This window comes from Lathyrus oleraceus, chromosome 4 (assembly GCF_024323335.1).
Source record: "Lathyrus oleraceus cultivar Zhongwan6 chromosome 4, CAAS_Psat_ZW6_1.0, whole genome shotgun sequence".
Classification (NCBI taxonomy): Eukaryota; Viridiplantae; Streptophyta; class Magnoliopsida; order Fabales; family Fabaceae; genus Lathyrus; species Lathyrus oleraceus.
The window spans coordinates 133897525-133925221 of NC_066582.1; the positions used below are offsets into that span (position 1 = coordinate 133897525).

Below are 27697 nucleotides of genomic sequence, written 5' to 3' on the forward strand. Positions count from 1 at the left end.
TTGTTCTCCCAAGACAATGAGAGAACTTAAGCTAACCTAATAACGATCTAAGTTTCTTCAACCAAGATCTTCAAGGTTGTCCTCCTTTGATATTGTATTTTTCTCTTTCTTCATAACATTACATTACATAAAAGAAACTCATTTTACATACGAGGGAGTAAGATGAGAAAAAAAGTTACATTAAGAGATTAAAAGAGAGGCACGACACGCAAACCGTATTTTAAAATCCAAAAAAAGAAAAAGGAAAACTAAGGTCATAATTAATCACCACAAGACAATAATAATAAACACATTATTATTATTAATTTATATTCTATTAATTAAACAAACCAAATTAAATTTCGACGATTGATCACACTACACAGAATTATCCGGTGGTTCCGCTGCCCGGTCAGTGGACGGTAGTTCCGCTGACCGTTCAGCGGATGAGGGTCAAAGGGAAGCGCCCCCTAAGGGGTTGTCATAGGCAGCGCCCCAACGCAAAATTTTAACGAACAATTCATTTGAAACCGACTTTGTTTTTCGCATCAACACTTGATACTTTAAAGTATAACTCTTGTGCAGTCATAACCCTAATCACATAACCCTTTGACAACACAACCCTTGTACCGTCATGAACCAAAATGCAACAATTTCATACCGTCAAACACACCTCGATTGATAATTCAGTATGATTGATCAACACGACATTGCTTCACCATACTAATGTCGGATTCCAAAGCAAATTACCATTGATCACTCAAAGGAATAACAATCATTAAGTGTTTGAATGAGCGAAATAGAAACAGTATATCATATATGTTGGTGTAAGCCCTAGAGGCCAATACTTTTGGTACTTGTATCGAATTATTTATTAATAATAAAAGGCTTTTTCTTTATTATGTTTATTTAATAAAGTCCCTAGAATAGCTAGTCCGTTTAATGTATCAAGTGTGACTTAATCATGAGATCTCATTAAACATAAGGACATTATTCTTAAAGTATTCATAGTCGAGCTTTATCGTAAAGTGGGATAACATTAAAGCATTAAGACTATTATTTATATAGACTGATGATCACATATCATGAATCATGGATAAGGAGTTACCAAGTCTTAAACATAAGTATGAATATTAAGAGTAATATTTATACTGGATTGACCCGCTATGAGAATACTATATAGAATGTTATGTAAAGTGTCATAAGTTATTCTCATGGTGATAGTGGTGTATACCACCCTTCAACCTGAAACCACTATGGACCCTAGATGTAGAGTCGAGTGCCTTATTGGTGATCAAACATTGTCCATAACTGGATGACCATAAGGACAATTGATGAGTACTCCATGAAGCATGCTGAGGGACATGAGTGACCTAGATGGAATTTGTCCATCCTGCGTAACAGGATAAATGTCTAAGGGCCCAATATTGAACTGGACAAGGATGACACGGTCCATGCCTTGTGTTCAATATAGACATAAGGGCAAAAGGGTAATTGTACACATAAGTATTATCACAAAAGGATTTGTCAGATCACATGACATTTTCGTTTCTTGGGTAGCAGTGATGTGTTGCTAGATACCGCTCACTATTTATTATGTTAAATATGTGATTTAATATAATTGCTAATGTCGTGAAAACCTACAGGGTCACACACAAAAGGACAGATTAATGAGAGATAGAGTAAATAAGGAACACCGTAAGGTACGGTGCACTTAAGTGAATTGTAGAACATCGTAAGGTACGGTGTACTTAAGTAGAATATGAAATATGGTAAGGTACCACACAATTAAGTGATTTTGGCATATCATAAGATATGGGCCACATACACTTAAGTGGGTTTTTTAGCTTGCAGCCCATACAAGTGGTTCTATAAATAGAACCCTTGTGCAGAAGCATTGGAGCAGTTGAATTTTCGTTTCTCTCTCTCTCTCTCTCTCTCTCTCTCTCTCTCTCTCTCTCTCTCTCTCTCTCTCTCTCTCTCTCTCTCTCTCTCTCCCGCTCAAAGCCTTCATTCGTAGCAGCTAGCATTGAGATTGAAGGAATTCGTTCGTGTGGTCTGAGTAGAGGCGTTGTTACCATTCAACGTTCGTGATCACTCCTTAGATTTGCATCAAAGGTTTCAATCTCCACAAGAGGTAATGATTCTATCACTGATCATGCTCATTCGTAAGGACCACTAAAGGAGAAATTTTTTAATTTCCGTTGCATTTTGGATCGCTATTCTCCTTCAGTGGTATCAGAGCCACTTACGAAACCATGCATTTGATAGCTGTTTATTTTCTGTCTTTTCTGTATTCATACGATTAAAAGACAGAATGAATCAAAGAATAAACGAGTAATTAAATTTGGCATCATGTGTGTATGATTTGGATGATTGATGTTGACTATGCTTCGGAATCCGATGTTAGTATGGTGAAGCAGCGATACATCGATCGTCCATAGGTTACACAATTGAGATCGATCAAGTTATATATATGATATAAGTAATTCTGATGCAAAATACGGTATATATGATATATTATTTCTCTTTCGTTCATTCAAACACTTAATGATTGTTTTCCTTTGAGCGATCAATGACCATTTGCTTCGAAATCCGACGAAAGTATGGTGAAACAATGACGTGTTGATCAATCATACTGAATTAACAATCGAGGTGTGTTTGACGGTATGCAATTGGTGCATTAGGGTTCATGACGGTATAAGGGTTGTGCTGTCAAAGAGTTATGCGATTAGGGTTATGACTGCGCAAGAGTTGTGCTTTAAAGTATCAAGTGTTGATGCGAAAATCAACATCAATTTCAAATGAATTGTTCATTAAAATTTTGCGTCCGCTGACCGGTCAGCGGAACCCCCGACTAACTCTGCGTAGTGTGATCGGTCGCCAGAATTTAATTTGGTTTATTTAATTAACATAATTTAAATTAATAATAATAATGTGTTTATTATTATTGTCTTGTGGTGATCGGTTATAGCCTTAGTTTTCCTTTATTTTGTTTTGGGATTTTAAAATACGACCTGCGTGTCGTGCCTCTCTTTTAATCTCTTAATGTAACTTCTTTTCTCATCTCACTCCCTCGTATGTAAAATAAGTTTCTTTTATGTAATGTAATGTTATGAAGAAAGAGAAGAATACAATATCAAAGGAGGACAACTTTAAAGATCTTGCTTGGAGAAGCTTAGATCGTTATTAGGTTAGCTTAGTTTCTCTCATTGGCTTGAGAGAACAATTACGCTAGGGGACATAACTGTTTTATTTTGTATGTATGTTGATGCATATGAATGTATGTTGATGCATGTGAGAGACAATTTATATGATAAATAAGCTGGTGAGATCAAAATAATTGCAAATTCCCTCAAATTAAATATTAAGTTTATGCTTTCCAAGTTTTAGCAGTCATCAAGACTAGTATGAATAATGTAGGTTTCACCTACGCAAAGTGCATATTCTATATTAGTAAGGTGCGATGTGATAATTGTAATATCCAATTGCTAAAACAATGAGTTAAACTTAACTAAACAAATTATAATAAGATTATATACGTTTAGAAGCAAAAGTTGGAAATGATCCATGCGATGGATTGTAATAAGGGAGTTATTCACCCAACTAAAATAATCTAGAGTTATATTAGATACAATTGGAAGGATTTCCTACCTAAATAACCTAGTTTTATGTAATCTGATAGCGACTTAGTAAGTCTATGGGAATCGTGATTGCAAGTGCACAGTCGTATCACGTAGTTTTAAAGATTATCGAACCCAAATGTACTATTAATTGAACATATCATTATCTAATGTTACTATGTAAATCTAAGACTGAGGAACGTTCTAAGATTGGAGGGATGAAGAGAAATAACTATAACGTAAACAGAATATTAATAAAGATATTTAATAAAAGGATATCGGTAGGTAACGCATCAAACCTCGGGGATTCGATAGATAGTTGGTGTAATCTCATTGATCAAAATATTCTACAGTAGAAATTATTTATTAAAAGGACTTTGTCTCACACTTTCGTTTTTATTGACTCTGACCATACTCTTAAACCAAAATGCTTGGCTCTCGCGGTCTCATTATGAATTTAAAAGTAATTTTTGAATATGAATAAAGTCTAATTAATCCTAAAGCGCTATCGCTGTGTTTAGGATTAATGCCTAGTTTCAGCTATCCGGTTAAAGTCTAACACTCTCGTTTTTATTGATCATAACCTTTGTTTGCTTTGTACTCTCGTACGAAAAATAGTAAACACTTTTGTGCCTTAGAGTCAAACTTGCCAAAATTCTCTTTAGTGTTTAACATAAAACATTCACATCCAAAAGGATGAAAGTAAGAAATGTTCAGCTTTATGTTCTTCCACAATTCATAAGGATTCTTACCCATAATAGGTCAGATAGAAATCCTATTATGAATATAACACGTTGTGTTGACTACCTCTGCCCAAAAATGCTTAGCCATATCAATTTCTTGGATCATGGTGCAGGTCATTTCTTGCAAAGTCCTATTTTTCCTTTCTACAACTCCATTTTGATATGGAGTTATAGGACATGAGAAATCATGGGAAATACCATTTGAATCAAAAATATTTCAAAATGTTTATTTTCAAATTCTCCACCATGACCACTTATGACTTTGACTATTTTGAAATTCATTTCTGTTTGTACTAGTGAGCAAAAGGTAGAAAACACATAGTGTGACTCATTCTTGTGTTTCAAGAACTTTACCCTTGTCCATCGACTTTAGTCATCAACTATGACTAATCCATACTTCTTTCCATTTATAGAAGTAGTTTTCACTGGTCCAAACAAATCAATGTGCAGAAGTTCTAACGGTCTAGAGGTAGAAACAACAATTTTAGCTTTGAAAGGAGTTTTAGAGAATTTGTCTTACTGACATGCTTCACAAAGAGCATCTGAAGCAAACTTCAGTTTGGGTAGACCTCTGACTAATTCAAGCTTATTTAGTTGAGAAATCCTTCTCATGCTAACATGACCCAAACGTCTATGCCAGACCCATTACTTTTCATTAACAAACATTAGACATTTTACGTTTTGATCTTCAAGATCAGAAAGTCTAATTTTATAAATGTTGTTTTTCCTCTTTCCGTTAAAAAGGATTGTGCCATCTTTCTGACTAACAACCTTACAAGACTTTTGATTAAAGATGATATCATAACCATTGTCACTAAGTTGGATGATAAACAATAGGTTATGCATCAAACCATCAACTAAAAGAACATTAGTAATAGAAGGAAGTTTATCGTTACCAATGGTTCCAGAGCCAATGATCTTCCCTTTCTGGTTTCCTCTAAAACCAACGAAGCCTCCAGGCTTAAGTTCCAAATCTTGGAACATAGACTTTCTACCCATCATGTGTCGCGAGCATCCACTGTCCAGGTACCATGATTGGTGTCTCAACTGAGCTGTTAAGGATGTCTACAACAAACAATATTTTATCCTTCGGTACCCACTTTTTGGGTCCTCTTTTGTTAGTTTTCCCAGCGTTTCTTACAAATTTGGGTCTTTTAGCATAAGGATAATCATGAGAGATTTATGCATGATACTTAGGTTTCAGAACGAAGTTCTTATCCTTAGTATGCTTCTGTGTCTGTGAAGAAGTATTATGCTCAGTGTCAGCAGGCACAAAATGCACATAGATAAGTTTTGGTTTGACCTTCTGACTTTCACTAGGTTTTATAGATTCTGTACAACCCAAACCTTTTCTGCCATTTCTGCTAACTCCATAGATCAAGGAAGCCATTTTGCTTCTATCTATGCTTTTAGCCATAAAGTACTGGAAAACTCTGTCATATCTGATGACATAATCAGTACCAAAAGCAAGAGTTATTACTTTCTAAAGAAAATACTTTTGAAATTCCTCGTCTAGTTTTGAAATTTTGATTTTCAAAGCAGAGTTATTACTTTCTAAAGAAAATACTTTTTCGTTTAGAGAGGAAATATCTTTCTCAAGCCCTTTATGAGTTTCAAAAGCAGTTACTTGGACTTGTTTAAGGTCCATGTACAACAAATCACTTACACCATTGCCACTATTGTGAAACGATCAACGCACTCATGTCAACTTTCCTTCTTTTTCCGAGTGATCCCATTAAGTACGACCATAGTCGTGGGATGCCACTTTTGAGAAGTAAGTTAGGCAATGAAGGTCTCACACATATCCTTCCACGAATTTTTACTATCATCTATAAGGTTTTGATCCACATCACAACAACTCCAGTCAGGGTTAGTGCAAAGAGTTTTCACTTCATTGCAGTTTGGGCGTGGTAGTAATTCACCATATTATCTACATGATCCACATGTTCGTCTGGATCTCTTATTCCATCGTAACTCTGCAACTTTTGAGGTTTCTCCAAAGACCTTGGAATTCTTCCGTCAAGGATGGAGACGAACAACAGGTTATTCTTTTGCTCATGACCTAAAGCGTATGTATCATATCTTTCCTGTATCAAGGGATGACATGTCGGGTCGTGATGAGGACGATGAATCACACGAGGATTATGATTGTCGCTTCTTCCTTCAGAGTTAAATGCAAGAGTTTTATGTCCTTGATATCAGTTGTAAGCTGGTTACCTCGGGTTCCATCTCAATGGCGTAGTTGTACCAATGGGAACCGATTTTGGTGCGACGACATGATCGTCCTAGGAGGATGCCTTTCGTACAAAGTTATCATTTTGTGGAGCGTTTTGAAGGTTCTCTTCAATCATGGGTATTCTTTAAGCCATGAATTATGACTTCAACTGGTGCATCTAGTTGTAGACGTTGTTTAGCAAGTTTGTGGCTCCTTGTACTTGAGATTCGCCTGCAATAGGTGAAAGCATGAGAACATTTTCTTTCAGTGGGAGGAATCATAAATTATGTGTGAGTGAGAATAAATATTTAATACATGAAATGACACACTTTATCCTTATATACTAAGAGCGGTTGAAACTGCTCGCGTATGATGTGACATGTTGCGAGAACAATCGTTAGATTAGATCAGATGATGGTTGATGCGCTGAAGGGCGAAATTGCTTGTTTCTAATTACAATAAATATCTAGTTATTCTACGTATTTATTAACTTAAGATTCACTTTTAGACCGTTCTCCTCATATAAATGGTATCTAATCAATTTTTTTTAATAATTCGGACAATACACATGTCATCTTAAAATCTAAAGATATTGGTTTAAATTTTAGATAATATGTCAAATTTATTTCTTAATAAAAATATATTAAAGTTTTGTCATATACTATATTCTATAATCATTGATAGTAGCTGATTGATAGTCATGGAAGGATAGGTGTTGTTCCTATCTTCTCTCGCCATTTGAAAAAAAAATTAAACTAATAAATACTATAGTCATATGAGTGTCTAGATTAGATAAAGATATTGTTTCTATCTTCCATTATAAATTGACACGCCATCTCCACATCACACTCAGTGACTCACTATCAATAATTCAATACTTAAATGCTAAACTCAAAACCTAGCAAAGGGCCCTATTTCCATATTGATTAATCTTCTTCTGCCTTTAGATTAATTCCCTATTAAAATAATTTATTTTTCAATCTAATGGTCAAAATTCAATTTAATTATCCAGCGTAACGAATCATTTTATAAGTGCAAAGAGCAACATATTATAAATACTAAGGTTACTTTAAAAAAGTAAAATACATGTAAGCCAAACATTATTGGCTTTTAGAATAAGATGATGAATTTTAATATTAATTTATTAGAAGCACTTATGAATTCTATGGGCGCGCAAAACACTCTCCGGCTCACATTAGTTTGGCCCATAGTAAAAACCGGATAAGAATGTTTTTTCTTCCATAATCAATTATACAAATATGGATAAACATACCGAATAGTAAGGAAAACACAACCATTTTCGTTGACCACTGTAACCTCATCGTAGCCGTACACGTTTACCAAATTTTACACATCCAACGGTAAATAACGCAGGCCCATGTAGAACACTAGTTCGCAACGTCGTAGCAGATTTTAAGATCCTATTTTTCAGTTTATTATGAAAATTTGTGTTGGGAAAAATGACCTTGTCACCATTTTCAAGTTACAGAGAGAGAGAGAAAGTAATGGCAACAATGCAAGAGTGCCCAAGGAGTCCAGAAGCGAAACTTGGGATGCGAGTTGAAGACCTATGGGATGGTCAAGAGGCACAATTGAGTCCTACAGAAAAGCTTAACGCTTGTTTTGAAAGCATCCCTGTTTCTGCTTTTCCTTTACCATCTTCAAACCAAGGTGGTTAGTTAATTCTATGTGTTTTTTTATGGTTATGTTTTTTAGGTTTGTTTGTTCTAAAGGTGTGAATTTTGTGTTGTGTTTGTTTAGAAGTTGAAATAAAATCAGATGCAACTTTAGCTGAAGCTGTTAAAATACTGGCACATCATAATATTCTGAGTGCACCTGTGGTGGATGTTGATGCACCTGAAGATGCTACTTGGATTGATAGATATATTGGGATTGTTGAGTTTGCTGGAATTGTTGTATGGATTTTGCATCAGGTTAGATACATATATCATATATGTTGCATGTCAATTCAATTACAATCAGTTTTGTTGTTTGTGAATTATATGAATTTGAAGTTATGATGTTTTTTTGTTGGACTTGTTAATATGTATGATAATGTTCTTGTGATGTGACAGTCTGAACCTGCATCTCCTAAGAGTCCATCCACTCCAACCAGTGCAAGTGCTATTGCGGCCGCGGCAAACGGAAATACTTTTGCTCTTGAACTCGAAGCATTAGGCATTGGATCTGCCGCGACAACTTCCGGAGACTTTTTCGAGGATCTTACTTCTTCTGAACTTTATAAGAGCACCAAGGTTTTTTTGCTATGTCAAACTTTCTTTCAAGCGATTCTTCTTCGAGATACTAATCTGTTTGTGTTTTGTTGTATTAGTTGCTAACTTTTTCGTAAACAGGTTCGGGATATTTCAGGGACGTTCCGATGGGCTCCGTTTCTTGCTTTGGAGAGATCAAACTCATTTCTAACCATGCTCTTGTTGCTTTCTAAGTACAAGATGAAGAGTGTTCCTGTTGTAGACTTAGGTGCTGGTAGAATTGATAACATTATCACACAAGCCGCCGTGATTCATATGGTTGCAGAATGTGCCGGACTTCAGTGGTTCGAAAATTGGGGAACCAAGGAACTATCTGATGTTGGTCTTCCTCTTGTGTCACCAACGCAAATTATCAAGGTGTATATCTTATAAGCTCAATGATTTCCTGGAGTCCTTTAATTTGTGTAAATGTACGGCAAATGCTCTGAACTGCTTGTTGATCTTGATGAACTTCACAATGGACTATTTCCTTCTTCAGGTTTATGAGGATGAACCGGTACTTCAAGCATTTAAAGTGATGAGGAAAAAGAGGGTTGGAGGAGTGCCTGTCATCAAAAGAGGCGGCAACATGCCAATTGGTAATATAAGCTTGAGAGATGTTCAATTCTTGCTAACAGCCCCAGAAATCTATCACGATTATAGGTATATCGCTGACATTTTAAATTGTGACAACAGTTGTGTCACAATCCTAGATATTGGTTGCAGAGACATACAAATCTTGTCCCGCGTCTTAGAATGTAGTTGCGGACCTTTTTCTAAAACTATGGTCGCCACATTTCATCTGATAAAGTAGGCTTGTCTAGACTGCGTTAGCGATATCTTACGTCTTTCTTCGGCTTTTCTTTTCTATCTGTTTCATTACTTGGTATATACTCATTGGATATTCACACTTTGACAGGGCTATTACAGTGAAGGATTTTATGACTGCTGTTAGCAGCTACTTAGAGAAGAATAAAACCGCATTCTCAATGTCATGCGAATTTGTTACATGCAAAAAGAACTGTACCGTCAAAGAGTTGATTCAATTGCTTGACAGAGAGAAGATTCATAGGGTCTACGTCGTGGACGACGACGGGGACCTTGAAGGACTAATCACACTAAGAGATATCATCTCAAGGCTAGTACATGAGCCCCATGGCTATTTTGGCGATTTCTTTGATGGTGTTCTCCCTTTACCGGCTAACAGCAGGGTTTAACAGACAATGAATCCAAGAAGAATAATTTGCTCTTGCAAAGATTTGTTTTTTTGTCTTTTTTTAATAATTCTTAAGTGAAGAAGAAAAGTGAAAAATATGTATTTATCTTGAGGGTTGAAGAGTGTACCTAGGTTTTTGTAATGTGTAGGCAATTTGCAAGTTACTTGAACCTGTTTTAACTAACGTTAGAATGGGACTTTATTTACTGTAAATTCTGGTGTAACCACAAATTCTGTCAAATTTTGAGTTGTTTTTGTTCCTGTTTGTGTTCCGTTGTTATGATTTGAAATAGTACATAGTGCAACAAAAGAGGAAATGTATGTGTTCCTGTTTTAACTACATTCCAATTTAATAAATATGTATTCAAATTCTTTAATATATCATTCTTACGTTAAAACAGTTTCAACGTGAAGATTTGTAAAGGTTTTCAAGAAACCATTAGCATTTATGTTTTGGCCATTTTACAGACAATGTATGTGCAAAGTAATATCTGAAAAAGAAAAGGCATAAGCATGTGCATGAAAATGATAGAAATCAACTAATGTAAAGGAAGAAAATAGGAAAAGTCATTTTAAAACAAATATAGAAGGAGAAAATAAGAAAATTCATTTTAATTATAGAATGATATCACAAAAACCTTGAGGGGTTTCACCTAAATATGCGACACTTGTGGAATGTTGCCGTATGTTTGAATTCGAAAATTGGCGAGACTTCGTGAAGTGTTGCAGAATGAAAGTATGCAACTCTTGAAGAATATTGCAGTAGGCGGAACAATATAACTTTTATCAAAAGTACGTAACTTTTGGCAAAAATTTGTAACTCTTGGTAAAAAAAAGTTGTTTCACAAAGGGTCGCAACCTTGTGAAACAACACCAATATGACCTATAAATACTTCATTTTGGATTCAAGAAAAAAAAAACATGACAAAAAGCAGTGAATCCTCTTCACATAATTCTAGACGCTCTTCTTGCATTCGAATCTTCACCAGTCTTGTGCGTATTCTATTAGAAGGCTGAATTATCCTGGGTATTCTTACGTTCCAACTCTAAGACTATAAAAGAGCCCTTAAAATATTTTTAAGGAAAATGACACCATTCACGATTCTACCTTCGATCCATTTGATTTAACTTTATTTTTCTAACAACCTTAAAAATATTATAAATACTAACAACCGAAATTTACATATCAAGATTAAAAAAAAATCGTCATCATAAATTTAGATACACATTTGTTATTTTTCATAGAAATTAAAATATTATGAAAATTATAATATCAAAATCTAGATTTAATTTCAGAACCTTAATTTTTGATATTGTGATTTTCGAGAATGATTAGTTGACATAGAATTTTAAATTATAGATACTAAATCATATGTATTATCGTAATTTATTTTGCCACGTTTTGTTTCAGAATTGGTTATGGTTTGTTTCTTAATTTCCTATATTTCATTAATTATTTTTTTTAAGTTACAGTATTATAATGGCATTTCAAATGTGACATTAATGTAACATAATAACAACTTATGTGAACAGAAAGTGTACCATGAATTATAAGTCTTATCTACTCTTTCGTTAAGCCTTATAATAAAATTGTTTTTTTTCTTTCAACAATGTATCCTTGAACTTTTCTTGCTTTAGTCATGCATATCAATAATAGATTATATCGTATATGTATGGAAATGATTAATATGCCTTTTTTAAAAAAATGTTATCATAAATTATAAATTCTAATCCATATGTGTATGTACAGTATATAATTTGTTACATTTATTATTTATTATAATTTATTTTGAATTGTATTTTTTTGGAATTATTTATTGAAGTAGAGTTTGTTAATCGCTAAAGTGGTCAAATTTATAAAAGTTTATAATTTTAAATTTTAATTGAACTTTGATTCGAATTCTATGTGAGTTATTTATGTTTGTTGATATTTATTTATGATTTATATAGACTTTTGAATTTGGAATCTAACGTAATTATTGAATTCTAAGAAGTGAAATTCTTTAAGAACCTTATCACGAAAGATAAGTAAGAGAAACCGGAAGACTAACGATCTAAGATCGAATAAAAATAGTTCTCGACTTATTTCCTTTATTTTGTGGAAGGAGATGGTGAGAATTTTGTTCGGAAAATTCCTATTATTCTTCAAGTGGAAGATGATCCCAAGATTTATAAGGAAGCGTAGCTTCAAGACACTCCTCTTTTTGGAAGGATGATATCTAAGACAAAATGGATTCAATAATGTTAAACCATACTTGGTAAATTGTCGATCTACCTAAAGGATCAAGAACCATTGGATGCAAGTGGGTGTTTAGAAGGAAGTATCATATTGATGGTACATTAAACACCTTCACGTCTAAATTAGGACCAATAGTTTTAGACAAATGAAGGTGTTGATTATTTCGACACATATGTGTTAGTAGAAAGCACGACAAAAATTAGAGTATCGTTTACATTAGCTTTTTTTGGATGACCTTATAGTTCATCAAATAGATGTCAAAATAATATTTCTAAATATAGATCTCGGTGAGGAAATTTATATGGAGCAATTGGATCAAAAGTGTCATACACATTAACGATGAAGTCAATCAAGAAGGTTTAACATAGAAATTCAAGTGAAGATTTGAGACAAGTGAACATAAATAAGATGCTCATTGCAATTTATATTATACTACTTTAAATTTCTCATAATTTTATCTCTCACTTCATCTAGAACCTTCTTGCATAATCATGCATGATTATCTAAAAACTTTCTTCATCAAATTCTTGTGACAAGTATTTGTACACAAAGTTGTGTGAGAATACTTTGATATTCCTTTGAGGCTCTTGCTTCCACCGGTGAAGAAGCTGAGTGGCCGAGGGGCCTTCTGTTGGAAGTTCCATTGGCTAAATGCAATGTTTCACAGGTGTTGATACATTGCAGTAGTCAAGTCACAAAGGTGTTGATCCATTTACTAAGTCACTGGTCAGTGACTTAGTAAAAACAACCTTGAGAGGCATGGGGTTGAAACTCCTTGAGTAAGAGTTCCGACAGCGGCGCTAACTGAATCTTACGTTAAAAGAACATTAGCCTCAAGATTCAATGGGTAACAACAAGTTGTTGATTGGATGTTTGTTGAACATTTCGTGATAATGTTGACCTTTAAAATGAGGTTTGGATTTTTATTGAGGTTCAATACCGAGGGTATGTGTCTCATGGAAAAGAATACAATATGAACTTCACCTATGTGAATTTCGAGATGGTGTCGTCTTAAAGTGAGAGTTAGAGTTTCTTTCACGAAAAATTCATGAAACAGGAAAGCATAAGGTAACGCCTGTCTAATCATATGGATTGATGGTTTAAAATAATTGTTATCTAACATTCTGATTAGACTTTATGTTGTCCTCACTAAGGTTAAGTTTTAAATCGAAAGATACCTAATTGTATTAACATTCTTTATTTCTCTTTTTTCTAGAACCGATCTTGTCATTATTAGAATAAGTGGGAGATTATTGTAAATTATTAAGAATTAATAATCTTGAGTGTGTTCCAAAATGACAATATGCGAGTGAAGATTAATTTTAAATTTAGAAATATGCAACACATGTGAAGTGTTGTAGTGTGTTTGAATTTAGAAATAGGTAACACTTGTAAAGTGTTACAGTAGGTTTTAATTAAGAAATAGACAACACTTCGTGAAGTGTTGCAAAATGAAAGTATGCAACTCTTGAAGAATGTTGTAGTAGGCAGAACAATGTAACTTTTAGTAAAAGTACGTAACTTTTGACAAAAGCTTGTAACTATTGGTAAAAAGGAGTTGTTTCATCAAAGGTCGTAACCTTGTGAAACAACACCAATATAACCTATAAATACTTCATGTCGGATTCAGAAGAAGAAAAAACATAACAAAAAACAGTGAATCCTCTTCATATAATTTCAGACACTTTTCCTTGCATTCAAATCTTCACTAGTCATATGCATATTCGATTAGAATGCTGAATTATCTTGAGTATTCTTGTGCTCCAACTTTAAGACTATAAAAGAGTGCTTAAAATACTTTTAAGAAAAATGACATCATTCACGATTCTAGTCTCGATTCATTTGATTTGACTTTATTTTTGAAACATTTTCAATATAATTTTCAAGTTTTCTAACCGTAATCACCCTATTATTTATTTATAGGCAAAACTCTTTCATTCTCCTAATTAATCAATTCAAATTCTAATTGCAATTATGTATGCTAGTATTTTATATAAAATCTAGGTAAAAAAAATTGACAACCAATAATAAAAATGCCTAATAATATTTACTAACCATAATCATTATTATTACTATCTTAATTAATAAGACGACTCATTATTATGTCGGTCCTCTTGTGACCGATTGTTTGGATGATTGATACGCCGATAATAGAACTTTATTGTTGTTAGAATTTATATTAGGAATAACAACAACGACGCGTGAGACCAATGTTTAACGGTTTCAACAACGACAGTTGGTCTAACCTTTATGGAGGGTAGACGTGTGAGACCCGATGTCTGATGGTTTTGGCAACGGCGGTTGGTCTAACCGTTATGGAGGGTATACGCTCATCCGGTCCATCTTTGAATTCTAATTCTTTAGTTTTTTAGTAGACTTTCTAAAGTGCAATGATAATGGCGACATTGACAAATTTCCAAACATGCATGCAACTTAAACTTCTGAGTTACAATGGATTCATCTCACATCTCAAAGTTTCTTTCAATGGATTCATCTCCACAATCTTTTATTTTCTTTGAGAGTTTATTTCATTGTCATTGTTCTTTTGCTATACTTAATCTGTCTTTGTACATTATGGACTTTGTTTTTCATATTTTTATTTCCTTTTTTGGATTCTATATTCTGATCTCTGTTTTATTTTTCACCATGTTTTTAATCATATTGATCGGAAAAATAGCAAGTGTACTATTTTTACCGATGTAGTAATAAGGAGTTTTATTTTCAAGTATCGATCTCAAGGATTACGTAGGAATTACTTATTTTAATTTGATTCTATCAGAACAAAAAGATAATGGTTTGGTTGTTTTGGAATTTATAATAGTAGACAAAAAAATAGTAAAAATAATTGATTAAGATAAAAGATGCTAGGGTGAGTGGTTGAGTTAATCGGTTATGAATTCAGTCCCGATTTCCTTAATACATATGATACATTCAATCACCTAACTTCAGAATGTTCTTACTTAAGTCCTTAAGGAAGAAACTATTAAACTACCAATTCTTACTCAAATGTCCATTCAATTAATCATTGGTTTTAATCATACAAAATATCAAGGTTTACGGTGATTTACGAAAGTTACTAGTCCTAGATGATGCATTCATAAACCAAGTTGCGTGAAAACCCTACCAATTACAATCCTGTTATTGGAAGTCATAGATTAATTTTTATTTGTCCGATACAAAAGCATAATAACATCACACAATTGAATTGAAATACGTAACATAGTAATCAAGAAATCATTGGTTCAAATTCATAGCATACGATAACATCAGGACCACCCCCTAGCATCAGGGGGTTTAGCCTCCCATAGTACTTAAAGAACTCATAAAGTAAAGATTAGACATTACAAAGAATTAGGAGAGTTTGATCTTCAATGGTTGATACCCTTGAATCTCGCCGTCTTCAAATCCATCGTATGCGCTATCTTCTCCAATGCAATGCTTTCGTTCGTCTGTCAAAAGCTCCCCTTCTTCTTTCTCTTCCAAGCCTTCTTATAGCTTCAAATGACTCTCTTCCAAGCTAAAGGTCCAAACTACCCTTAATGAGCAGAATCGGTTCACACAACAAAAATTAGGTTTTCCAAGCTGCGTACAATCAACACGGCCGTGTGGTGGCACACGGGTGGCCGTGTTGTTCTTCATCATTAATTCTTTTCAGCATAAGTTACAGTGGCAACAACACGAGCCGTGTCCCTACACACGGGTGCCCGTGTTAATGCACTATTTTAATCAACACGGCCGTGTGGTGGCACACGGGTGGCCATGTTGATCTCTGTTTTTCTGCTCCCTCTCTGCTCTGCTTGATCAACAACACGGGCAGTGTTGTGGCACACGGGTGCCCGTGTTGACCTGCTGTTTTTTCATATTTTTGTCCTTCAGAGTGTCCAGAACTTCACCATTCTTGCTTTTAAATCTGTAACAATGACACTACCAAACGAAGCATCAACGAGATCTTTTTGACATAAACTCGTAATCGAATGCAATGCAATACCAAACCAACAAAACCTGCTAATTAACTCAAATGCAACTAAAAACAAACATAAATCTTACCAAGGTGATGAAAATATGTCGGATTAGCGGCGGAAATTCAATGGAAATGGTGACCGATCACAACCCCAAACTTGTTTCATTGCTTGTCCTCAAGTGATGTATTGAGTCTAAACAAAGGTCACCCCCAACTTCATTTTCCACAATGCAACCTAGTCTTTCGCCATTCGGGTTCTTCCTTTCCAATCGAGTTTCAGGTCTCTCCGATTCAGGCAGTTTACCATATTTTCACATCAAAAACCTCTTCACCTGCAAGCTTTTCACACACTCACAATATCTCTCAGGGTTAGGTGTGTACACTCACAACACAGTATGCAATACCAAACTCTTAACTTTGAATACATTCTAATGTCACTACCACAGCAGCTTCCACACACTTTTCGAGGTCTTTTTAGGTTGTAACGGGGCTTGGGTACGGTGGGATAAACAAAAAAAATTGGATAACAAAGGGTTTTGAACTCGGTAGTCATGTGGTGTGATTTTTCTTTCTCTTTTTTTTTCTCGTGCATCACGTATACTCTGGGGGTTAATTTCACTCTTTTGACTCTTTTTCTACTCAAATTTTCCGAGCATTTTATATCTGTTAGAGTCTTAAGTCTCGGCAAGTGCATTTTTCTCTTTTGTTTTTCTTTTCTCTTTTCTCTTTTATTTTTTTTTCTTTTAAAGGAAAAACATACTATTTTTCTTTTTGTATGATTTCATATTATGCACTTGTCTTCTCTTTCAAGATTTCCACCCCAAACTTAGTTTTATTGCACATTTTGCAATTCACACAATCATACCGAGTTATGACACAAAAGGAACTGAATGATTAAAAGTTAACAGGGGGTTTATGATGAATAATGCTTAAACGTTAACATGAGGTTTACGATGAATAAAATGGCTAAGGCTCAACAGGGTTTACAAAGGGAAACATACATAAAGGGATGGCTAGAAAGGCCCTGGCTAAACAAACAACTTGCCTCAGTGTGTGTTGTCATGCTGTGACGTGTCAACAGGACATACGCAAAATCAGAGTGATAAAGTCATACCTGGCTGAACTCTCATGTTGATATTTCGTGTTTGGCTTTTTGTGATCTCACCATGTTGGTTAGCTTGCAAGCTCTTAAATCTCTTCGTGTTATGTGGTTCTTTCCTGACTTGGTCTTTCCATACCGCTTTCTTGGTCTGGTGTCCCCAAAATGTGTCCGACTTCTTTTCTCGAGGTTGCATCAACTTCCGGGGTGCCTTATCAGCCTAAGTTTGAGGGGTGTCATTCATCCACTACCATTTATCCCGAGCTCGTCCAACCGTTTCTCATCACCCTGTACACACAGTAGGTCCAAAAGAACAGAAAACAAACAAAACAAACAAACATACTAATATAATGATAACCTAACAAAAACAAAACAAATTGAAAGAAAATAAAACATGAAAGGAGAAAAACCCCCCCCACACTTGAACTAAACATTGACCTCAATGTTTAAATTCAAACACGAAGGGGACTTATAGTGCTCACTGTTGAGGAGGAGGCGGAGGATCGTGCGGGAAATGCAACATCAGACGTTGCATCATGGCCTGCATGTCATCCATGATTGTCCCTTGCCAGAACAGTTCCACACTCTGTCTATCAAGTTCCGCACCTTGCCTGGTCTGCTCGGTGCGGAGAGTTCCCATCTCCGTCTGGATCCAACCCCACTAATCCTGAGACATAAAAGAGGAGCCTTCACCCGGTAGGCTCAAATCATGTGGGGGTGGCATACCGTGGGTAGCTTGCCTCTCGTCTTCTTCCATGTCCTCACCTGAAAGGTCATGGTCAAACTGTGTATCTTCCCCTACCGCTTGGGCTGAACCTGTGTACAACCAATTAGCAGCATTGACAATGCTAATGGACCCAGGTGCAGGTAGTGCGATCACTTCCACATTGTGAATCATCAGAGCGTAATGAGTCGGTCTGATGGCAATCATTTGTTGATTGACTAGCGTGTGCATGTCAATCCTATTCTTGCCCATTACTGCAGTCTCTTCCATCAGAAGTTGATCATACCCGAAGTGGCCCGCAATCTGCGTGATCATACCACCTACAGAAATATCCCCAGTAGTTGCATTGCCAACCTGTTTCATATGATTGGCGGTGAAAGCCGCTGCATTGATTCTCTCATTGTGAGCCATGCAATACAGAAAATATAATTCTCTCTTTGCCGCAACCCCAGTACTATCACCCCGTCCGAACAAGGTGTATGCTAACCCTTTTTGTGCATACCTGAAGCACGGGTTATGAATTCCAGAAGCCTTTCCCGAGCTGGGGTTATACCCAGTTTTACCTGTAATAGCTTTCCAGAAATCAACAGCAGAAAAAGTGTCCGGAGGGGATCCGGGTCCAGATACCGGGAGTTTCAGAATACTCCCCAGTTCCGCAACCGATAACTCATGATCTTCATCAAACAGGCGTAAAGTAATTCCGCAACTTATTTTAATTTGATTCTATCAGAACAAAAAGATAATGGTTTGGTTGTTTTGGAATTTATAATAGTAGACCCAAAAATAGTAAAAATAATTGATTAAGATAAAAGATGCTAGGGTGAGTGGTTGAGTTAATCGGTTATGAATTCAGTCCCGATTTCCTTAATACATATGATACATTCAATCACCTAACCTCAGAATGTTCTTACTTAAGTCCTTAAGGAAGAAACTATTAAACTACCAATTTTTACTCAAATGTCCATTCAATTAATCATTGGTTTTAATCATACAAAATATCAAGGTTTACGGTGATTTACGAAAGTTACTAGTCCTAGATGATGCATTCATAAACCCAGTTGTGTGAAAACCCTACCAATTACAATCCTGTTATTGGAAGTCATAGATTAATTTGTATTTGTCCGATATAAAATCATAATAACATCACACAATTGAATTGAAATACGTAACATAGTAATCAAGAAATCATTGGTTCAAATTCATAGCATACGCTAACATCGGGACCACCCCCTAGCATCAGGGGGTTTAGCCTCTCATAGTACTTAAAGAACTCATAAAGTAAAGATTAGACATTACAAAGAATTAGGAGAGTTTGATCTTCAATGGTTGATACCCTTGAATCTCGTCGTCTTCAAATCCGTCGTATGCGCTATCTTCTCCAATGCAATGCTTTCGTTCGTTTGTCAAAAGCTCCCCTTCTTCTTTCTCTTCCAAGCCTTCTTATAGCTTCAGATGACTCTCTTCCAAGCTAAAGGTCCAAACTACCCTTAATGAGCAGAATCGGTTCACACAGCAAAAAATAGGTTTTCCAAGCTGCGTACAATCAACACGGCCGTGTGGTGGCACACGGGTGGCCGTGTTGTTCTTCATCATTAATTCTTTTCAGCATAAGTTACAGTGGCAACAACACGGGCCGTGTCCCTACACACGGGTGCCCGTGTTAATGCACTGTTTTAATCAACACGGCCGTGTGGTGGCACACGGGTGGCCGTGTTGATCTCTGTTTTTCTGCTCCCTCTCTGCTCTGCTTGATCAACAACACGGGCAGTGTTGTGGCACACGGGTGCCCGTGTTAACCTGCTGTTTTTTCATATTTTTGTCCTTCAGAGTGTCCAGAACTTCACCATTCTTGCTTTTAAACCTGTAACAATGACACTACCAAACGAAGCATCAACGAGATCTTTTTGACATAAACTCGTAATCGAATGCAATGCAATACCAAACCAACAAAACCTGCTAATTGACTCAAATGCAACTAAAAACAAACATAAATCTTACCAAGGTGATGAAAATATGTCGGATTAGCGGCGGAAATTCAATGGAAATGGTGACCGATCACAACCCCAAACTTGTTTCATTGGTTGTCCTCAAGTGATGTATTGAGTCCAAACAAAGGTCACCCCCGACTTCATTTTCCACAATGCAACCTAGTCTTTCCCCATTCGGGTTCTTCCTTTCCAATCGAGTTTCAGGTCTTTCCGATTCAGGCAGTTTACCACATTTCCACATCAAAAACCTCTTCACCTGCAAGCTTTTCACACACTCACAATATCTCTCAGGGTTAAGTGTGTACACTCACAACACAGTATGCAATACCAAACTCTTAACTTTGAATACATTCTAATGTCACTACCACATTCCACACACTTTTCGAGGTCTTTTTAGGTTGTAACGGGGCTTGGGTACGGTGGGATAAACAAAAAAAATTGGATAACAAAGGGTTTTGAACTCGGTAGTCATGTTGTTAGATTTTTCTTTCTCTTTTTTTTTCCTCGTGCATCACGTATACTCTGGGGGTTAATTTCACTCTTTTGACTCTTTTTCTACTCAAATTTTCCGAGCATTTTATATTTGTTAGAGTCTTAAGTCTCGGCAAGTGCATTTTTCTCTTTTGTTTTTCTTTTCTCTTTTATTTTTTATTTTTTTTTCTTTTAAAGGAAAAACATACTATTTTTCTTTTTGTATGATTTCATATTATGCACTTGTCTTCTCTTTCAAGATTTCCACCCCAAACTTAGTTTTATTGCACATCTTGCAATTCACACAATCATACCGAGTTATGACACAAAAGGAACTGAATGATTAAAAGTTAACAGGGGGTTTATGATGAATAATGCTTAAACGTTAACATGGGGTTTACGATGAATAAAATGGCTAAGGCTCAACGGGGTTTACGAAGGGAAACATACATAAAGGGATGGCTAGAAAGGCCCTGGCTAAACAAACAACTTGCCTCAGTGTGTGTTGTCATGTTGTGACGTGTCAACAGGACATACGCAAAATCAGAGTGATAAAGTCATACCTGGCTGAACTCTCATGTTGATATTTCGTGTTTGGCTTTTTGTGATCTCACCATGTTGGTTAGCTTGCAAGCTCTGAAATCTCTTCGTGTTATGTGGTTCTTTCCTGACTTGGTCTTTCTATACCGCTTTCTTGGTCCGGTGTCCCCAAAATGTGTTCGACTTCTTTTCTCAAGGTTGCATCAACTTCCGGGGTGCCTTATCAGCCTAAGTTTGAGGGGTGTCATTCATCCACTACCATTTATCCCGGGCTCGTCCAACCGTTTCTCATCACCCTGTACACACAGTAGGTCCAAAAGAACAGAAAACAAACAAAACAAACAAACATACTAGTATAATGATAACTTAACAAAAACAAAACAAATTGAAAGAAAATAAAACATGAAAGGAGAAAAACCCCCCCACACTTGACCTAAACATTGACCTCAATGTTTAAATTCAAACACGAAGGGGACTTACAGTGCTCACTGTTGAGGAGGAGGCGGAGGATCGTGCGGGAAATGCAACATCAGACGTTGCATCATGGCCTGCATGTCATCCATGACTGTCCCTTTTCGGAACAGTTCCACACTCTGTCTATCAAGTTCCGCACCTTGCCTGGTCTGCTCGGTGCGGAGAGTTCCCATCTCCGTCTGGATCCAACCCCACTGATCCTGAGACATAAAAGAGGAGCCTTCACCCGGTAGGCTCGAATCATGTGGGGGTGGCATACCGTGGGTAGCTTGCCTCTCGTCTTCTTCCATGTCCTCACCTGAAAGGTCATGGTCAAACTGTGTATCTTCCCCTACCGCTTGGGCTGAACCTGTGTACAACCAATTAGCAGCATTGGCAATGCTAATGGACCCAGGTGCAGGTAGTGCGAGCACTTCCACATTGTGAACCATCAGAGCGTAATGAGTCGGTCTGATGGCAATCATTTGTTGATTGACTAGCGTGTGCATGTCAATCCTATTCTTGCCCATTACTGCAATCTCTTCCATCAGAAGTTAATCATACCCGAAGTGGCCCGCAATCTGCGTGATCATACCACCTACAGAAATATCCCCAGTAGTTGCATTGCCAACCTGTTTCAGATGATTGGCGGCGAAAGCCGTTGCATTGATTCGCTCATTATGAGCCATGTAATACAGAAAATATAATCCTCTCTTTGCTGCAACCCCACTACTATCACCCCGTCCGAACAAGGTGTATGCTAACCCTTTCTGTGCATACCTGAAGCACGGGTTATGAATTCCAGAAGCCTTTCCCGAGCTGGGGTTATACCCAGTTTTACCTGTAATAGCTTGCCAGAAATCAACAGCAGAAAAAGTGTCCGGAGGGGATCCGGGTCCAGATACCGGGAGTTTCAGAATACTCCCCAGTTCCGCAATTGATAACTCATGATCTTCATCAAACAGGCGGAAAGTAATTTGCCCATAAAACTCCAACTCCGACCCTTTCCACCTTCTCCTCATCTTGAACTCAACCGTACTCAAGAATTCAAGGGTGATCCGAGCGAAGGTCGGTGCTTCATATTGCATGTATTCCAACATACCAATGTTGTGGAACATGCGGTGCACCTCTTCTTTCAAACCTAACTCATCCAGGGTGGCATCACACATATATCTGGTCAGAATAAGCTTACGTTTGGCTAAAATGACATACCTCTCTTGATGATCCGGTTGATCAAACAAAATGCCATGAGGGTTTGTAGAGCGTCTAACCCGTTGCTTTGGTCGAGAGGACGTGGCTACCTCCTTCTCCTTGCTTGCACGCTTTGGAGGCATACTGGTACCTGACAAAATTTTCTCAAAATCCAACGAAAAGGTTAGTGAAAACTGCAACCGTCACTGTGTAGAGGACAGCGAGGGGAACACTTTTTGTGAAGGTGAGTGGATGTGAAAGTGAGTGGAGCTGTGAGAAAAGTGAAGCTTAGTTTGATGGAAGCTAGGTTAACAATGGAGGAAGTGGGAGAGAGAGGTTGCCAAAATCAGAAAAAGTGAGAATGAGTGGTGAGGAAGATAGATAATAGCAAGTGGGGCCCATTACTTAAAATACCCAAAATCAAAAAATTTGAAAATTTTACCCGTTACAACCAACACGGCCGTGTTCCTGCACACGGGCACCCGTGTTAATCTTCTGTTTTAATTAACACGGCCGTGTGTCAGCACACGGGCGCCCGTGTTAACTCACTGTTTTACTTAACACGGCTGTGTGTCAGCACACAGGTGGCCGTGTGGATGCCCCTGTTTTTCACATTTTCTGAATTCGGAAATGCTTCTTTGGTCTGGCATCCTGTCGCTGCGACGTGATTATGATTATGGCATCCTTTCTCCTTACCTGCAACAACATTTCACACCCATACATAAAATAATAGAAAAAATAAAATAAGTTAGCAATCGAACACGTGGGTTGCCTCCCACGAAGCGCTTCGTTTAACGTCGCATGGCTCGACGGTTGCCCACCTCATTAGGCGAGGCGCATATGGTCAATCAAACCCGGTTGTTAGCCTCTGTAATATGGCTTCAGCCTCTGGCCATTCACCTTGAATACATCTCCATTATCTTGGTTCTTAATCTCTATTGCTCCGTGGGAAAAACCTTATGCACGACAAATGGCCCGGACCATCTGGACTTTAATTTCCCGGGAAACAACTTGAGCCGCGAATTGAACAAAAATACCAGTTGTCCTTCCCAAAAATCTTTCCTGATGATTCTCTGATCATGCCACTTCTGTGTTTGCTCCTTGTACATCTTTGCATTCTCATATGCCTGATTAGGAAATTCTTCTAACTCGTGAAGTTGAAGAATTCGGGATTCACCGGCTTTTGCAAGATCACAATTTAAGAACTTGGATGCCCAAAAGGCTTTGTGCTCCAATTCCAAAGGAAGATGACAAGCCTTACCATAAATCAGCTGATACAGAGACATGCCAATTGGTGTTTTGAAAGTGGTTCGGTACGCCCATAGCGCGTCATCCAATTTGATTGCCCAATCTTTCCGTGAAGCACTGACTGTTTTTTCCAGAATCTTTTTAATTTGCCGATTAGACACTTCAACTTGCCCACTCGTTTGGGGATGATATGGTGCGGCAATCTTGTGCTTCACATTATATTTCTTCAATAAGTTCTCCATGAGCTTATTCAAGAAATGTGTTCCTTCATCACTGATAAGTGCTCGAGGCACACCAAACCTGGAGAAGATATTTTGTTTAAGGAAGCTTACCACTGCTCTAGCGTCATTAGAGGGGAGAGCTACGGCTTCCACCCATTTGGAAACGTAGTCCACAACCACCAGAATATAATTTTTCCCAAATGAGGGTGGAAATGGCCCCATAAAGTCTATTCCCCAAACATCAAATAATTCCACTTCAAGCATGTCCTTTTGAGGCATCTGATTCTTTCTAGAGATATTTCCTGTCCGTTGGCATCTGTCACATTCCTTCACCACGACTTGGGCATCCTTAAACAACGTGGGCCAGTACAACCCGAATTGGAGGACTTTTGCGACTGTCCTGTCTCCACTAAAGTGTCCCCCATAATCTGAGTCATGACAAGCCTTTAAGACTTCATTTTGTTCTTCCTCAGGGACACATCGACGAATTAGTCCGTCTACCCCTTTCTTATACAAGAATGGTTCGTCCCACAAATAGAACCTGCAATCATGAAGAAACTTTTTCTTTTTGTTATAATCAAAATCGTCAGGAATTATACCACCTACCAGGTAGTTTGCATAGTCAGCAAACCAAGGAACACCCACCACCGCGAGGATTCTTTCATCTATAAATTCGTCCTTTATGGGATGTTCCTCTTCCGTCTCTTCAATCGGAGACATTCGGGACAGATGGTCAGCAACGGTGTTTTCACTCCCCTTTTTGTCTCGAATTTCAAGGTCAAATTCTTGCAACAGCAAGATCCATCTGAGCAGCCTTGGCTTCGAGTCCTGTTTAGAAAAAAGATATTTCAACGCAGCATGGTCAGTATAAACAATTAACTTTGTTCCCAACAAGTATTGCCAAAATTTGTCAAAGGCATAAACCACAGCCAGTAACTCCTTCTTTGTGGTTGCATAATTCATCTGGGCTGGATTCAACACATGGCTAGCATAGTAGATGACGTGGAGGCGTTTGTCTTTTCTTTGCCCCAAGACAGCCTCTACTGCTATATCGCTCGCATCGCACATTATCTCAAAGGGTAAAGACCAGTCAGGCGAGATCACTATAGGAGCAGACACCAATTTATTTTTCAGAATCTCGAAGGCTTCGTCGCACTTTTTGTCAAACAGAAACGGAGTATCCTTCACAAGCAGGCTAGTCAAAGGTTTTGCGATCTTGGAGAAATCTTTGATGAACCTACTATAGAATCCTGCATGTCCCAAGAAACTCCGTATACCTTTCTCATTCACAGGGTGAGGTAGATTGACGATCACTTCCACTTTTGCCTTGTCAACTTCTATCCCTTGATGGGAAATTTTATGACCTAGTACTATCCCTTCTCTCACCATGAAGTGACACTTTTCCCAATTCAGAATTAGATTGGTTTGTTGACACCGTTCCAGCATAAGTGACAGATTATACAAACAATTTTCGAAAGAAGATCCAAAAACCGAAAAATCATCCATAAACACTTCCATGTGCTTTTCAAGCATATCGGAAAATATGGATGTCATACACCTCTGAAATGTCGCAGGTGCGTTGCATAAACCAAATGACATTCTTCTATAAGCAAAGATTCCGTATGGGCATGTGAATGCTGTTTTTTCTTGATCCTCAGGTGCCACCGCAATTTGGTTGTACCCTGAGTACCCATCCAAAAAACAGTAGAAATCATGACCTACCAATCTTTCCAACATCTGATCGATAAAAGGTAAAGGAAAATGGTCCTTCCTTGTAGCAGTGTTCAGTCTTCTATAGTCTATGCAAACTCTCCATCCTGTAACAGTACGGGTGGGGATCAACTCATTTTTCTCATTTTTTATCACAGTTGTCCCTCCCTTCTTTGGTACCACATGAACTGGGCTTACCCACGAACTATCAGATATTGGGTAAATTAACCCCGCATCTAAAAGTTTCACAACCTCCTTGCGAACAACTTCTTTCATAGCCGGATTCAATCGTCTTTGAGGTTGGACGACCGGTTTCTGATCATCCTCCATCAAAATCTTGTGCATACACATTGTCGGGTTGATTCCTTTTAAACGTCCATCGTCCATCCAATAGCACCCTTGTATTTCTTTAGGACTTTGATTAGCTCTCCTTCTTGGGTCTCTCTCAAGCCTGAATTGATGATTGCCGGACATTTTTCCTCATTGTCAAGAAAAACATATTTGAGATGTTCTGGTAATTGTTTCAACTCTATCCCCTTTTTTATATCCTGTTTTGATTCTGAAGATGTTTTAGGTCGAAGCTCCTCCCACTGTTGCGGTCGGGAGCGAACCCAAGGCGGTTGTTCCTTTAACATTACTACCACTTCGGATTCTTTCTCATCAATTCCTTCAGTATCCTCAACAATAGATAAACTCAAAACTCTTTCCAAAGGAAGCTTGGGTGTTGTAATCTGCATAGATTGAGCAAAAACTATATCTAGCACTTCAATACTTTTACTCGCCCCTTCGTCATCCTTGAATTTCATAGTATCCCTCACATCAATTTTGATCTTTTCATCATAAACTTTAAGGGTCATGGTTCCTTCCTCAATATCTATCATGCATCTTCCTGTTTCCAGGAAAGGTCTTCCCAATATGAGAGGAATCTCCTCATCTTCCGGCATCTCGAGTATCACAAAATCCACCGGGAATACAAATTTATCAATCTTCACCAGAACATCTGTTGCTATACCATAGGGTCTCTTCATAGAATGATCCGCAAACTGCAATGTCATGCGAGTATCCTGCACCTCCCCTAACTCAAGTTTTTTGTAAATTGAGAGGGGCATTAGACTCACACTTGCTCCCAAATCAATCAGTGCCTTTTTGAAGGATCTATCTCCAATGCTACAAGGAATAGTGACTGCACCTCTATCTTTTTTCTTGATCGGAATTTTTAGGCCCTGCAAAATAGCACTACAAGTTTCAGTTAGCATAATTGGCTCGCTGTCGATCGACCTTTTCTTTGATATGATGTCTTTCATGAATTTGGCGTAGATCGGCATCTGTTCCAGAGCTTCAGCAAATGGTATGTTGATCTCGAGCTTCTTGAATAATTCTAAGCATTTCTCAAAAAAAAATTCATGGAGATCTTTCTTCTTTGTTCTTGTCGGAAAAGGAAGAATGATCTTTGGTTTTTGTTTTTCTTGCTGGCTTGTCGGCTTGACTGCCACTTCTTCAGTTTGTTTTGGCTCTTCTCTAATCTCCAAGTCAACTTCCAACAATCCCTCTTCTTCAGCCTGTTCGTCAACTTGTGGTTCCTTAGCCTTTCCTTTTCTGGTGACCATAGCTTTAATGTGACTCTGATCACGGGGATTAACGATTGTCCCACTAGGAAGTGTGCCAGGTGCATGGGAGTTTGAAGCTAACTGTTGGGCAATTTGACCCATCTGAATTTCAAGATTTTTTATGGATGCTGTAGTGTTTTTCTGATTATTTCGAGTCTCCTCTTGGAATTGGATGTTGTGAGCTGCCATTTTTTCAATTGCGATCTCCCAATCTGCC

The 27697-nt window shown here is 37.4% G+C and overlaps 1 protein-coding gene across 2 annotated transcripts; it reads left to right on the forward strand.

Annotated features, from left to right (window-relative positions):
- The first annotated feature begins 7750 nt into the window (after positions 1–7750).
- On the forward strand, positions 7751–10289 carry LOC127074060 (SNF1-related protein kinase regulatory subunit gamma-1). Of its 2 annotated transcripts, none has more exons than XM_051015326.1 (6): positions 7751–8231; positions 8322–8494; positions 8636–8815; positions 8915–9190; positions 9312–9475; positions 9732–10289. In XM_051015326.1, the coding sequence occupies exons 1-6, from the start codon at positions 8021–8023 to the stop codon at positions 10027–10029; spliced, it is 1302 nt and encodes a 433-aa protein (XP_050871283.1). In that variant the 5' UTR covers positions 7751–8020; the 3' UTR covers positions 10030–10289. The 2 variants fall into 2 exon arrangements, with proteins under 2 accessions (XP_050871283.1, XP_050871284.1); XM_051015327.1 differs by having other exon boundaries at positions 9312–9411.
- Positions 10290–27697: the final 17408 nt, after the last annotated feature.

Coding starts and splice junctions, on each gene's coding strand:
- LOC127074060 (XM_051015326.1), top strand. CDS start 8,021: ATGACCTTGTCACCATTTTCAAGTTACAGAGAGAGAGAGAAAGTAATG. Junction 8,232..8,321: donor TTTACCATCTTCAAACCAAG/GTGGTTAGTTAA, acceptor GTGTTTGTTTAG/AAGTTGAAATAAAATCAGAT. Junction 8,495..8,635: donor TTGTATGGATTTTGCATCAG/GTTAGATACATA, acceptor GTGATGTGACAG/TCTGAACCTGCATCTCCTAA.